Here is a 14,344-nt window from a genome sequence, read left to right as displayed (position 1 = left end):
AAAGTCTCTCCTGCAGCCTTACAGCCCACCCGCCACCTACGGTCCTCTTCAGACAACCGCCTGGTGGTCCCACCGCTCAAGACCGCCCGGTCCCAACACAAGCTCTTCTCCTGCCTGGCCCCCCAGTGGTGGAATCACCTCCCCACCTTCATCAGAGACACAGACTGTCTCTCCACCTTCAAGAGAAGGCTCAAGACGCACTTGTTCCGGGAGTACAATGGTACTTAAGAATGGTTTGTTGAACCCAACGCTAGTTTCCTCAAGAATCACAATGACTCCTGCTTAGACTATTGCTCTTGTTGGTTAGTGGTAGCTGATTTAAACTGTTGTATTATATTTAATCCTATTTTTATTGCTTTCGTACAGGTACACTTGCACTTAGAGATTCATGTTGTGTATTGTCATTTGCTTAACTACATGCTCTTATGGTTTCTTCCCTTTAGCACTTATTTTTGGTTGTTCACAATGTGTAGTTCTGTTTTTGGCTACCTGCAATGCTTTGGGGCTATCTTGTTGTTATTATCAGTGACCTATGCACTTTGTAAAGCTCTCTCTTGGAAGTCGCTTTGGATAAAAGCGTCTGCTAAATGAATAAATGTAAATGTGTGGTATACAGTAATAGCCACTCCATTTCAGCCCCAGTCCTTATGTGTACAATAGTATCCGGTTTAGGTTACGTACCATATGTCACACAAAACCTTTAGCCAATAGGAAACCAATGACACTATCACATACATACAAATACTCTTAGAAAATACTTTTTTTTTTTTTTGACTGTACATAAATGTTTGATGATGGTTGTCTTGGAGGTATTCAATGGCTTTCACAAACATCTCTGGCCTCAACAAACACAAAACTGTTGTTTAAACAAACAATTTACATTCCATAATCCTTAGTTGTGATTAGCAAATCTGACAACACAAGGATTTTAACACACACGTTACCCTTGTAAACAATCTGACCCATATAAGGATAAGCATAGTAGGCAAGATAATATGAGTGGAGCATCCTAATGTAACCCCCGACTATGTTAGTACTGTGCCTATGGGGACAACTGGCATGAAGTTATAAGGATCCTTAACTGACACATGCTTCTGACACACAACCTTGCTCTTCTTGTACGTATAAAATCTGAGTCAAGAGACTAGGCGACGCAGCTGATAAAACGGCCCCCACAGGAAATTGCACTCACACTTTGGTTATCTTGAGCACATTTAATCACACTCTTGTTCACACACGCAGACTCATATTCACCCCCTTGACACGCATGCATGCACAAAAGTAGGTGCAAACTTTTGACTGTAAAATGTACTGAATACTAAATATTAAACATAAGAATGGAGATAACGAGAAGAGTAGAGGAAATGACAGGGTTAAAGTGGGATGTAAAAAACATGAAGAAAGAAGAAGCTACCAGATTCCATCGGAATTTCTTAACGAGCTGGTAGAACGAGAGCGAGGTTTCATGATGATACTCATGGTGGCAAGATGCGGAGAACCTTCTCTCTTCAACTAAACTTTTACGGCCCCTCGATTTCTCCACTCTTACGCTGAGCCCTTGCCTCAGAGGTTCAGACTGACTGTCCTTCCAGATGAGGCTTTGCATTGCCTGGGAACTAACATCAGAAGAGTCCACTCGAATGTCAACCAAGGGCAGATGTTTTTCTTTTCTTTTTTCCTTTCCTACTACTTACTTACTAGTGCTTTCTCTCACAATTTTCTTCTCTCCTCCCGTTCCCAGAACCTCTAACTCAATCTAAAACTACTGGTCTGCCTCCTTTTCACTTTGCTGATGCTCATGCTTTCCTCCCATGCTTTCCTGCTCTCATCTTTTTCTCTCTCTCAATCCCTCTCACTTTTTCTCTCTCTCAAACTCTATCTCTCCTTCAGGCTGAGCAAGCATACAGAGCTACTATCGTGTTTCCCCCCCATCCTCCTCCCTGTTTTGCTCTCCACCCCTTCTTTTTTTCCCTCTCTTCACTCCTCTCCTGCATCTCATGGGTGTGTGGCTGGCTTTCTGGAGATAAACACAAGGGCCCTGTCTGTCTCTGTGTTTGTGCCATGTTGCATAGTGAGAGGGACAGTAGCCCTAGGGTTTGAGCAAAGTGTGTGTGCATGTGTACGTGTGTGTGGGGAAAAGGGGGCTGTCTGGTGTCTCAAATTGTCTCTCCCTCACTCACGCAGAAACACACACACACAGACACTCACGGGAGGCATGTCCTCTGGGATAACAGCGTCGAAAAATAACAACAAATGAACATGAAAAGAAAGACTAAAAGAAAGAAGGAGAAGGGAGGGTGAAAAGCCATTCATTGTAGGCAGGGGGAGAATGTGAGAAAATAATGGTAAGAGTGTTAGAAGTGTTCAATGTCAAGAGAAATAAAGTGAGAGAGAGGGGAAATGGGAGGGAGCAGAACATGGGATGACTGTCAGGTACAGTACAAGGAATACATGGGGGAGTGAGGAGAGATACATAGTGAAGGGTAGTAGAGAGGAGAGTAAGAGAGAGAAAGAAAGAGTAACAGAAAAAAAAACAGAGCAGGTAAGAGGGAGGACAAGGGAGGGAAGGGAAGAGAAGAGGAAAAAAGAGAGAGTGGCAGAGGGCAGGAATAGCCAGGGGTTACAGGGCTCCTGTGTTACATTTACTGGGATTAAGAGCCTCAACTGTACTCCGCCAAGCTGAATACTCCACATGCCACTGACGACTACCATTAGCTGGTTAACACAGTGTTGGCCAAACAGACTCCCTTCCTTTGGCTTCCCAATAGTCCCCTGTCCTAAATAGAACTATGTATAACATATCATGTGAGGTATAACATATCATGATATGAGAACATAGGGCTATCTTTTTAAACATCTTTACATTATCTAAACTGTCAAGCCAATTTTAAGTTAATCAATGTCATAAAGTGTGTGTTTGTGTGTGTACAGTGGATTTCAAGTTGTGTGGGTAGACCCGCCTTGTGGGTAGTTATGAAGCTTGAAACATCCTTCCACCCATCGCCAGCATTATTCGGGGGAGGGGCTGAAGCGACTGATTGCGTGTCCTTCTGTGGCCGTGAAATACAGTGGCTTTTAGTCTGTCCGTTACCGTTTCAGTGCACATAAAATAGAGTAGCACACATGCCATTGCTTCAGGATGTGTTTTTTTGTCATGATGTAAACAATACTGTGGATGTCAATGACAAACTGCTGTGTAGAACGGTCAGGTGATTTGAACAAAATCATACAACAACAGCAATTGTATATAGCATGTTTGATCCTTTTTCTAAGTAAAAAAATCCAACTGAGATGGTCAATGTCAAAATCCCTATAAACGTATATTCCTTCTTCTCTTTAGAGTTTGGCATGTCCCCTTGTGGTCAAAGAGATAAATACATGAACACTCAACCACATTGGATGTTGACTAAATCTACATCTGACCTTAATTTGAACCTTGACTGGCTCACTGCATGAGTTAGACCTTGGTGAGGTGAAACCTAAATGAAGGCCCATCTGCTGCACCTCCTCTCAGAGAGCAAAAAACAAATACATAAAATGACATCTAATAAACATGCAACTGCCAAATGGGTAATGCACTGAAATACAATCATTGAGTATACAATCACACACAAGAATGCAAGGGGGTACAGCAAAGCACAAATCATACAACGACATTATGAAGAGCACAGACATTAATTGTTTTGAAAATTCAAGCATACTTTCCCAAAGAATGCATCTGATGTCCAAATTCCTTCCCATATCGATATATATATTGAATATCGTAAACATTGAGAAAAAAATATTGAGATGTCAAATTTATTTTATGTATTGCCCACCCCTAAAAGGAATACATGCCATTCTTATTGTAAGTCTCTCCTGGAAACTGCTAAACCTTGACAAGAGCGTGCTGGTAAATGTTGTACTGCATTAATTAGAGGTAAGCACAGGTAGTGTTACCTAAGAGTTCTACCTGGTTAAGCTGTGCTGTACTAAGGCTTACGTAGTGCAGAGACTGAGAAAAGCTGTTGGCAGCACCTGTTCTTTGCTCTACAGTATATTTAAAGGGCAGGACAGGACAGTTGAGATTATTTTATGACAGCACTGACACCACGTCATTGCTAAACTTTGCTAAAGGTGACAACAGCAAGGAACCTGGCCAGCTTTGATACAGTTATGGTTAACTGTTAGATGCAATGGCTTCAATAGACTTTGAGGAAACATACTGTAGTACATCTGGTGTTGATGGTAAAGTATGAAGTCAATAGAGTGAATAACAGTCAAGATCTATTATTTAAAAGAATGTAACCTGTCAGCATTTTTTGGATTGCGAAAAATCACAGACAGATTCAAGTCTCAACATTCTACTCTGTAAGAATGCATTCAAACATTTACACACCTATTTGCACACCTATACCATAACTCAGTATTATCTATACAACTATTATCTTTGACTACAAATAAATATGTGTACAGCCAAACTCAAACAAAGCAGTAACCTTAGCAACAAGGTCCTACCTGTACGATTTAAGTAGGCGTTTTCTCTTGGTACCTCGACTTGGGGACCGGCTGGCTATACCAGGTGGTACAAAAGTCCAGCAGGAGGCCAGTTGTGCGTCTAGAGAATCCATGTTGTGACCAGGGGGACTACTACAGGATTACTACTGTGCTGTTGATAAAAAGTGTCAGCAGCATATGCTTACTGAAACTAATTCTGCTACGGTCAGATTGCTTCCTCAAGACACGCTAAGCAACCTCTCTCTTTCACTTCCATGCTCTTTCTCTCTCTTCTTTTGAGTATGTAAAGTGTCTGACAACCCCCCCCTAGTTTTTCCCTACTGCCCCCTCCTTCCCTGTCTACCACCCCCCTTTCCACACCTACCCTCTGTTTTCACTGGTGCAGTATCAACTTTACTCCTGTTTCGTTACTCCTTTTCTAAGCTCATTAGTGAGCTTAATTAGCCTCTCGGTCATGCAGCTGATTTGTCTGAGCACTAGTCTTCAGGGCTACAATTTATTGTAAAAATATTTTCTTTCTATAAATAAAATAGTTTTGTACATACACATGCAAATATATTGTAGAGTAATATGTTATTTTATTGCCAACTAGGCTCCTTACTAAAAAACCTTTGAGCAGGATTCCAGTCCTGGTTTAGTTCAAGGAATGCTATTGACTGGAGTTTTGAGTTCCACGAGACGGGACGAAGCAGCCAGAGGAAGAGAAAAATTGAACTGTGTTTAGACGAGTAACCTGCTTTGAACTTAGGTTAGAAATCCCCTGTGACACACTAGCCAAAACTTTGTTGGAGACACAGGCTGAAGCGGTCCCTGGGGGGCAAAGGCTTGTGAATGGTCTTAGCTAACTGCACAGGGGTTCCTTTCGTGTTCTACTGCCAATATATAACTATGCCAACATATAACTAGAGAACTAACATAAAATGTATGAATTGGTCTCTGATTTGGAGGGTAGTATAAATATTTATATAACAACAGATGATTGGATAGGGTCATTGTCAAACCAAAACATTTGAAATATATTCAGTGTATTCATTTTGAAGATTAAACACTCCTGCAAAGGTAGATTTATGTGAAATTATTAGAAATACAAACCTGTTGGTGATGGGAAGTTCGAATTATTTTACTGATTCGGTTCTTTGAATCTCGTTCAGCAAAATGAACAAATCTTTTTTCGAGTCATTCATTCATTTCAACGGGGGGGGGGGGGGGGGGGGGGGGGGGGCAATTCCCTGTCCTAAATATGTCCACTGCAAACACGTATCATATTCTCATGTTACTGCATGTAAACCAGAAGATACTGTTTTAAAATAAATTCCTGCATTAAAATAATGTATCATGACAGTTTGTATGATTTGAAATAGTCATTTATTATCACACTAGCATTTAATTATCACAGAAAACAATTACGCTGCACTGAACTATAAGTAAAGTACAAAAACAGTGAAAATAACAAAACCTGTAATTATTACTTGTGAAAGAATATCATTCACATCTTTCTAAACCTCTCACGAAAGTGAACAAGGTAATCAAATCCTTTCTGTTTCCTCTTCTGAGCCTATGCAGGTCACGTGAAAAATTATCCAAAGATCAGTATCCGAAGACCCAGTTAAAATGAACGAATCGTTTCTGTTTTTACTAGCTACCAGTACTGAGCCTATGCAGGTCACGTGAAAAACGATCCAAAGATCCGTATCCGAAGAACCAGTCATATAGGCATTCTGGGCACGTGCCCAGTGGCCCTTGGGCACTCTCAGAGATCGGGAAAAGTATTTTCTTAAAAAAAATCTTGATAATTATCCAATCAGTATAAAATAAAAGTCTCACGAAGTCTGTTGTATGTGTCAGACAGGTAATGATTGGGAACAGGCCGCAATGCACTGTAGATTGGCTAATGATAAAGATGGGCGGGCATAGAGCTGATGCTTTACATCATACTGAATCAAAATCAGTTTTTCTGAGATCAAAGCACCAAAATTAATTTGGAACTGATCCATGGTCAGATATGTTGTATAGGTGAGTGGAAACTGTGGTTAAAATGTTCATGTAACATTAGTCTTTGCAGAAAATAGACCAGAAGCCCAGTGGGGCTGCAAAGAGAAAGAGAAAAATTAAGAGAAAAATGTGTCTGCAATAATAAATATCACGCTATAAAGTAGCTTAAAAAAAAAAGCTACAAACGAATCCTCAGCAACAGCTAACTTTAGTGTGTGAGTGAGAGGACATTTTCACAACTGAAACTCGGGAAACTGTGGGTCAGAAGAGGTTTTCTGCACTGTCCTTGATGGCCATCAAGTCCAAGCTGATGAGGGAGCTGAACTTGATTTGCGACTTTGCAAAAAAAGACAAGAAAGAAGAACTTCTAAAGTAAGAGCTATTATGCTATCTGTGAATTGAGTAGGCTAATACATCGAAACTGTTGAGATTGTGTGACCAGATAATGTATTTAGCTGAGTTTATTTGATATGCTGTTTGCATAACAGGTGTATTGCATAATTATTGTGTGATGCTGCTGTAGGCCTGTGCTGGGGCATTGTTAGACCTTTTTTACTGGGGCACATGCCCAGTATAATTATGCTGTGCCCCAGTAAAATCTAAAGTTTGAGTTTTAATCATTCATTTAGGTTGATAATCCCGAAAAAAAATTAAGGCAGTATCCCAATCAACGCTTGTATAATCAAAGCAGTTTAACCAAAAACACAAACCGATGCATGTCAGCGTGCTCTCCTGAGCTTGCCAAATAGCCACTGCAGCATGCACACAGAAGTCCAGGTGTCGCTACACAAGTCAGAATTGAGGTAGGCTATGGACACATTACAAAACTAAATAAATGTTCTAAATGATAGGCTACCTTTTACAAGGCTGCACACTCTCACGCATTGGCCCTGAGACACACACATTTCAACCAGTTCACATGCTCTCACGCCTAGGGCAGCGTTCACACTTGACTTGACACACTTTTTTCAGAAAAAAGTCCTGCTAACATTGTAAACAGTAATGGACGAGGTGCAGGCACACTGACTGATGCAACATAGACGCTCGAACACACATGAAAGCTAGTCTTATTTTAGATACAGTATAAGTTTAGCTAGCTTGCAAATACTGAGGATAGCGTACCGAAGTAGAGTTAGCCAATGTTGTTAGCGATGCTAGCTTATGTTAGTTTGCTAGCTGTATAACATTTAACTGGGTCTTGCAGCGCTGCTTGATTTGCTGAAATTATTATGAAATGTTGTTATTTCAAAGCCCTGATAGTGTAACTGAGACGACACAGAAAATAATTCCTCTTTCAAGTAATAAGCCCCCGTTCAAGTGTTGAACATTAAATTAGCTGCAAGGTCTTTAGAGATCTTGGGACAAAGCCACTCTTTTTGTGTTTTGCTAATGCAGAATTCGGTTAAATAAAATCGGTAAAATAGACTTAATGAGTGTAACATAACGTGAAGTAACATGGCATTTTATTTTGTTTGAGTTTTAACTTGTCCAGTGCGGCAAGTATATTTTTCTTCCACTTGCCCTACAAAAAATCCACTTGTCCTGGACAAGCCTTAATGTCGAGCCCTGTATGAATAGGGGCCTGTGCCCCAGTAGAGTTGTATGTCTAACAACGTCCCTGGGCCTGTGTGAGAGTTAGCTTGTCAAGTGCAGTATGTTCTCTTTTGTAGTGATGGGAAGTTCGGTTCATTTTGCTGATTCGTTTTTTTGAATCTCGTTCAGTAAAATGAACAAATCGTTTTTCGAGTCATTCGTTCATTTTAACGGGGGGGAGGGGGGCTATACGTCCACTGCAAACACGTATCATATTCTCATGTAGGTTAGTGCATGTGCACCAGCAGTCGTAGAAAGACCAAGTCGGGAAATGAACGAATCGTTTGTTTCCTCCAGCTACAGAGCATGCAGGTGACGTGAAAAATGATCCAAAGACTCGTAGAAAGACCGAGTCGGGAAATGAACGAATCGGTCGTTTCCTCTAGCAACCAGTACAGAGCCTATGCAGGTCACGTCAAAAATGATCCAAAGACTCATAGAAAGACCGAGTCGGGAAATGAACGAATCACTCTTTGAGAGGACTCTTTACTCCCGAGTCCTTGTAAGGATTCGTTCAAAATGAACGAATCGTACACGAACGACACATCACTACTCTTTTGCAATATGTTGCCCTGCTCACCAAGTGACTGTTTTTTTGCTACTTGCACTCATCTGTTGTGTGATGGCATTGTTGTATCCAGAGTGCGAACTATACAATGACAATCGGAGGGGTCAATTATGTATCGACCCCCCCCCCCTGAACAGTTGTTTTTACCTCTTTTGGGGGGGTCCAAGCATAGACTTCTATACAGTAGATACGGCAAACCTGGTCTTTCAAGATGGCGTCCCCATTCGGTTGTATGAAAAGTGCTAAGTGGCGCAGTGAGGCAAGCGAGAAAACGGACCTCGTAATCTTTCCAGACCGACTCGTCCGGTCTTGCATGGAACAGTGGCTCGCCATGTTCTTACTTCCGAAACTCGTGCACGCTTGCAACTCGCTGTATACGTCATACTTTGCGACATCTGGTCGCGAGTGTGTGAGCTAAGGCATTGCAGTATTCAGAAAACTTGTAGAATGGGGAAAAGTCCGATTAAGAATCAAGATACATGATGCGAATCTATAATGACGCCTTAACATCCCTTACAAAAAAGAAATATACTTCAAGTTTATTTTGTAAGTATACTTAGTATAAAAAGTATACTATTTTCATGTTACTTAAAGTATACTAGCAGTGTACTTATTTATATACTATTTTTGTACTAAGTAAACTGAATTGGCCAACTTTTTAGGTCATTTAGTACACTAGTACACTTATAGTGTATTTCAAGGTTTACTTTTGAATACTGTAAAGTAGCCTGTGTAGTGCACTTTCAGTTTATCAAGTATACTTCCTAAAGTACTTCAAAGTATACTTTGGAATACTCTACAGTAACCTGTGTAGTGCACTTTCAGTTCATTAAGTATACTTCCTAAAGTGCCTCAAAGTATACTTTGCAATACTTTCAAGTGCACTTCGAATTAATGTAAGTACTTCAAGAAGTAAACTAAATAATTTTACTATGACTTACTACTATATTAAAATGTTAAGGGGCCCCTCAAACGGCTCTGATTTTGCGTCACTTGGCAGAACAGGGGCAAAGTTACACTGCAGAATCTTAGCTAAAAGAAGCTATTTACTGCGTAAGCATTGACGTTGCGTGAATCCAGCTCTTCTTATGAAACGTAACAGTCATTTAACTCATGGTTACAATGGTAAACCAGCACAACAATGTCAACTAGAGAGGTTACAATTTCAAGACAAGACCGTTCAGAATTATTTACATATATTAGCAGCTTGACTGACTGATTTCCTTCTCATACATTCCCGTAGCGCCACAGTGCGTATCCCTGTTGAAGCTCAGCTTCCATGGACTTCAATGGGGCTGCTTTGAACAGTTTTTTTCAGTGCTTCGAAACTATATGGTCATTGGATAAATGCTGCAATTATGTCCCACCCTGGACGCTCAGTACTTCTGGGGGTGAATGGAGGAGTAGGCTGGCCTGGACGCTGGGCTTCCGCGTGATGATTGGAGGGTCTGTCGAAAGACTTCATCTCCTTTGATTGACAACGATTTTGTACTATAAAAAGGGTAACCCAGCCCCGTTGCGGTGTTTGCAAGTGTGGTCGAAAGACAAATAGCTGCAACCTATTTCTTGGTATTTGCTTGGCGAAATTGCTAGCCAATTTTCATCATAGATTTCAAACAATTATACACCACATTCTTTGTTTCAGTTTAACCTAATTCCCACATTTCCTCCTTCGAGTTTAATATTGTTTCGTTAGATTGTTTGTTCATTCATTCATACAGTAGGCTATGCTAGTGTCGTAGGGGTGAACTAGCCAGTGAACTAGCCAAATAAATTGAAACATTTTATGATGTAGGCCGAAAATGAGCTTCCCCTCTTTGAAAGACCAGCAGCCTCTGATTTAAAGCATATTTTGTTCTGCTCATTTACCACTCAAAATACTAAGAGTGGAGAGTAGAATGAAATAGTTGCCTTCTCATTTCCCCTGCAAGAGGGAATGGTGATCAGCAGCCTCATAGTTGAATTAACCCTTGTGTGGTGTGCGGGTCTGTGGGACCCGTTTTCAGTTTGTATCAAAATAAAAATTATATGATTAATAATTTTTTCAAAATGAGACTCATTGGTCTTGGCTCATTTTCTGTGAAGAACATATATCAGAACACATTTTCAATAACCACACACTGTACACCCCCCCTACACATTTATATTACATACAGGATGTTCGGGTCCACTGGACCCAGGGCTAATAAGAGTGTGGAAATTGTAGGTCCTGTGTACCTTCACTCTGTCCTCCATTCTGGGCCTGCTGTTAGTGTGTGTGAGTGTGTGTGTGTGTTTGAGCGCCTGGTGCTGGCACACCTAAAATCCATCACAGACCCTTTCCTGGACCCCCTGCAGTTTGCCTACAGAGCCAACCGGTCTGTGGACGATGGGGTTAATATGGCCCTCCACTTCACCCTACTGCACCTGGACTCCCCAGCATCCTACGCCAGGATCCTGTTTGTGGGCTTCAGCTCTACCTTTAATACCATCATCCCCGCTCTGCTTCAGGACAAGCTCTCCCAGCTGAACGTGCCTGACTCCACCTGCAGGTGGATCACCGACTTCCTGTCTGACAGGAAGCAGTGTGTTAAGCTGGGAACACAAGTCTCTGATTCCCGGTCCATCAGCACTGGATTTCCCACTGGATTTCCCTTTCTCCTCAGCTCTTCTCCCTGTACACCAACAGCTGCACCTCCAGTCATCCGTCCGTCAAACTCCTGAAGTTTGCGGACGACACCACCCTCATTGGGCTCATCTCTGGTGGAGACGAGTCTGATTATAGGTGGGAAGCGGACAACCTGGTGACCTGGTGCAGCCAGAACAACCTAGAGCTCAATGCACTCAAGACAGTGGAGATGGTTGTGGACTTTAGGAAGAACACAGCCCCACTCACCTCCATCAACCTGTGTGACTCCCCAGTCAACAGTGTGGAGTCCTTCCACTTCCTGGGCACTATCGTCTCCCAGGACCTCAAGTGGGAACTGAACATCAGCTCCCTCACCAAGAAAGTACAACAGAGGATGTACTTCCTGCGGCAGCTGAAGAAATTCAACCTGCCAAAGTCGATGATGGTGCACTTCTACACAGCCATCATTGAGTCAATCCTCACCTCCTCCATCACCATCTGGTACGCTGCTGCCACTGCCAAGGACAAGAGCAGGCTGCAGCGTATCATCCGCTCTGCGGAGAAGGTGATTGGCTGCAATCTGCCTTCCCTCGAGGACCCTGAGGCGAGCGAAGAAGATTGTGGCCGACCCCTCCCACCCTGGACACTCCCTGTTTCAGTCACTCCCCTCCGGCAGAAGGCTGCGGTCCATTAGGACCAAAACCTCACGCCACACAAACAGTTTCTTCCCTTCCGCTGTTGGCCTCCTCAACAAGTCCAAGAGTTCACACTGACTTTAATGACTTCATGTCTTAAAACAATTGCATTTGCACTACTCCCAATTTGTGTAATATTTGTATTTTATATTGTATTTTATACTGTAAATTGGCAACCTTTTTTACATTTTATGGCAATTTATATTTTATTTTATTGCATATTTTATTTTCATTGTATTACACTTAGTATTGCTAGTGTAGGTATCCTTTGTATAGTTAGACCATATATCTAAATTTAAGATTCCTATATGATTATTGTATGCACCTTCCTGCCAAAGCAAATTCCTTGTCTGTGCAAACTTTCATGGCGAATAAATCCCTTTCTGATTCTGATTCTGGAAGAGAGAGAAACTTTTGATGATGATGTAAAGGTATTTTAGCAAATTCAGAGTCTGACAGTGACTTTGAAGAAGAGGATGAGATTGAGCATAAGCTAGTTCCAAAACGAAGACGAGCCCCAGGACCAACCCATCATTACTCAGCTCAAGGACCAGCCCGTCAGCAGCCAGCCCCACGACCAGCTCGTCAGCAGCCAGCCCCACGACCAGAACAAGCCCGTTAGATAGCAAGTGAAGAAATATGGATGTCAAAATATGATGAAATTGAATGGCCTTCTTGCCCATGAAATGGGCCACCCCGCATGACCTCCAATGTGATTAGGATGCAACCAGGGCCAACACATGGCCGTTACTCATGTGCAGGACATCAAGTCTTCTTTTGATCTTTTCATCCTAGATTCCATCTAGAAAATGATTCTGGATTGCACTAAATTAGAAAGAGGGAATGTTTTTGGAGAGAGGTGGAAAGAGATGGACCAACCCCATTGATGTGTCTACTTTGAGGTTCTTATCCTTGCTGGAGTTTTCAGGTCCAAATGGGAATCCACAGAATCCCTGTGGGATGCAGAAACTGGCAGATAACTTTTCAGTGCAACAATGTCTCAGGAAAAATGTCCTGGATTATCCGCTTTGATAACCGAGACGACAGACCAGCTCGATGGCAGAGAGACAAGCGAGACAAGAGGAAATGTAGCGCTATGCGCTGTGTAAAACAAACAAACATAACCGCCTTTTCAATTGGTAAAACATTGGCTAGTGAAGGTAATTACGTTTACGTTTCTTGGCCTGGTTTTCCATTTTTATATTGTCTCTACTAGCTAGCTTTCGATCTGTCATTGTAAACCAACCGTCCTGGGGGAAAGGGGGGCCGGCCAACCGTGTTGCTGGCCAACCGTGTCGCTCAATCTTCTGCCGAAATTTTTAATAGTAGTAAAAAAATATACAAGGCAAGCGGCCCTCGAGCCCAGAAGTGCTTCGGCCCATCGGGAATTCTCCCGGTGCTCCCGATGGCACAGTACACAGTATTGTGTAGCCTACTGTTAATTTGCAGCTATATTTCGTTTTTTTGCCATAGCACCACCTGAGACTTTTGCCATTTCTACAAGTGATTCTGTATCAAAATTCATCCGTATATTATTCAAATTCTCTCGCCTACCTGCGGAGATATCAACAGCGCGACTTGGTTGTAGGTTGCGGCAGAGAATGTTTAATATAGACGGGCTCTGGTTGCGGTCACAAATGGGTTGAAAATTGTATGATGTAGTATGTGAGTAGGATGCATTTCATACAAGATCTGGCAACTGGACAACATTGAAATAATATATTGATGTGAATATTTATGTTTAAATTTTAAATTTAATATTTAATTTGTATGTTTGTCCATACAAATTACGGGAGTTTCACGGGAGAAATGACAACGGGAGGGGGGCGGGAGATGGGTGTGAAATACGAGAGCCTCCCAGGGAAAACGGAAGTGTTGACAGGTATGACTAGATTTTAACAAGATATTTGAATGGTTTGCGAGGCAAGAAACTTGTGTTTGTGGAATATCTCTAGTGCCTTTAACAGAATGTAGCCACATCTGTTGGGAATACAACTATTAAACATGAGTAAATCCTTGATTCATACTGCAGATAAGCTTGTGTTTGTGGAATATCTCTAGTGCCTTTAACAGAATGTAACCACATCTGTTGGGAATACAACTACTAAACATGAGTAAATCCTTGATTTATACTGCAGATAATTAAATTACACACACAGGGTTCTGTCAAAATACTTGTGCAATGTACGTATTCTGTGATTCGTTTCATTATTTTATTTTATGCTCTATTATACATAAATATCAAAGTTATCTTAAGAAATACAAGTTTAACTCTAATCTGTTATACTTTAATTTATTTAATGTCATGAGTAATGTGGAATGGTGGTGCTGCGGAGGATCCACCGCTTCCTTCTCTGCTGCTGGTGGTGAACCTCTATGGGGGATGGGCTG

The 14,344-nt window shown here is 41.7% G+C and overlaps 1 protein-coding gene across 1 annotated transcript in view; it reads right to left on the bottom strand.

Annotated features, from left to right (window-relative positions):
* The window catches only part of LOC124488568 (cAMP-specific 3',5'-cyclic phosphodiesterase 4D-like), a 64,677-nt gene extending 60,004 nt beyond the window's left edge, over positions 1-4,673 (bottom strand). Inside the window, exon 1 of the mRNA XM_047051261.1 lies at positions 4,498-4,673. Within this exon, the coding sequence (XP_046907217.1) occupies positions 4,498-4,610 (113 nt within the window). The 5' untranslated portion in view covers positions 4,611-4,673. The remainder of the gene's footprint in view (positions 1-4,497) is intronic.
* Between the last annotated feature and the right edge of the window lie 9,671 nt (positions 4,674-14,344).

This window comes from Hypomesus transpacificus, unplaced genomic scaffold (genome assembly GCF_021917145.1).
Source record: "Hypomesus transpacificus isolate Combined female unplaced genomic scaffold, fHypTra1 scaffold_144, whole genome shotgun sequence".
NCBI classification, from domain to species: domain Eukaryota; kingdom Metazoa; phylum Chordata; class Actinopteri; order Osmeriformes; family Osmeridae; genus Hypomesus; species Hypomesus transpacificus.
This window is presented reverse-complemented; position numbering and strand designations above follow the sequence as displayed.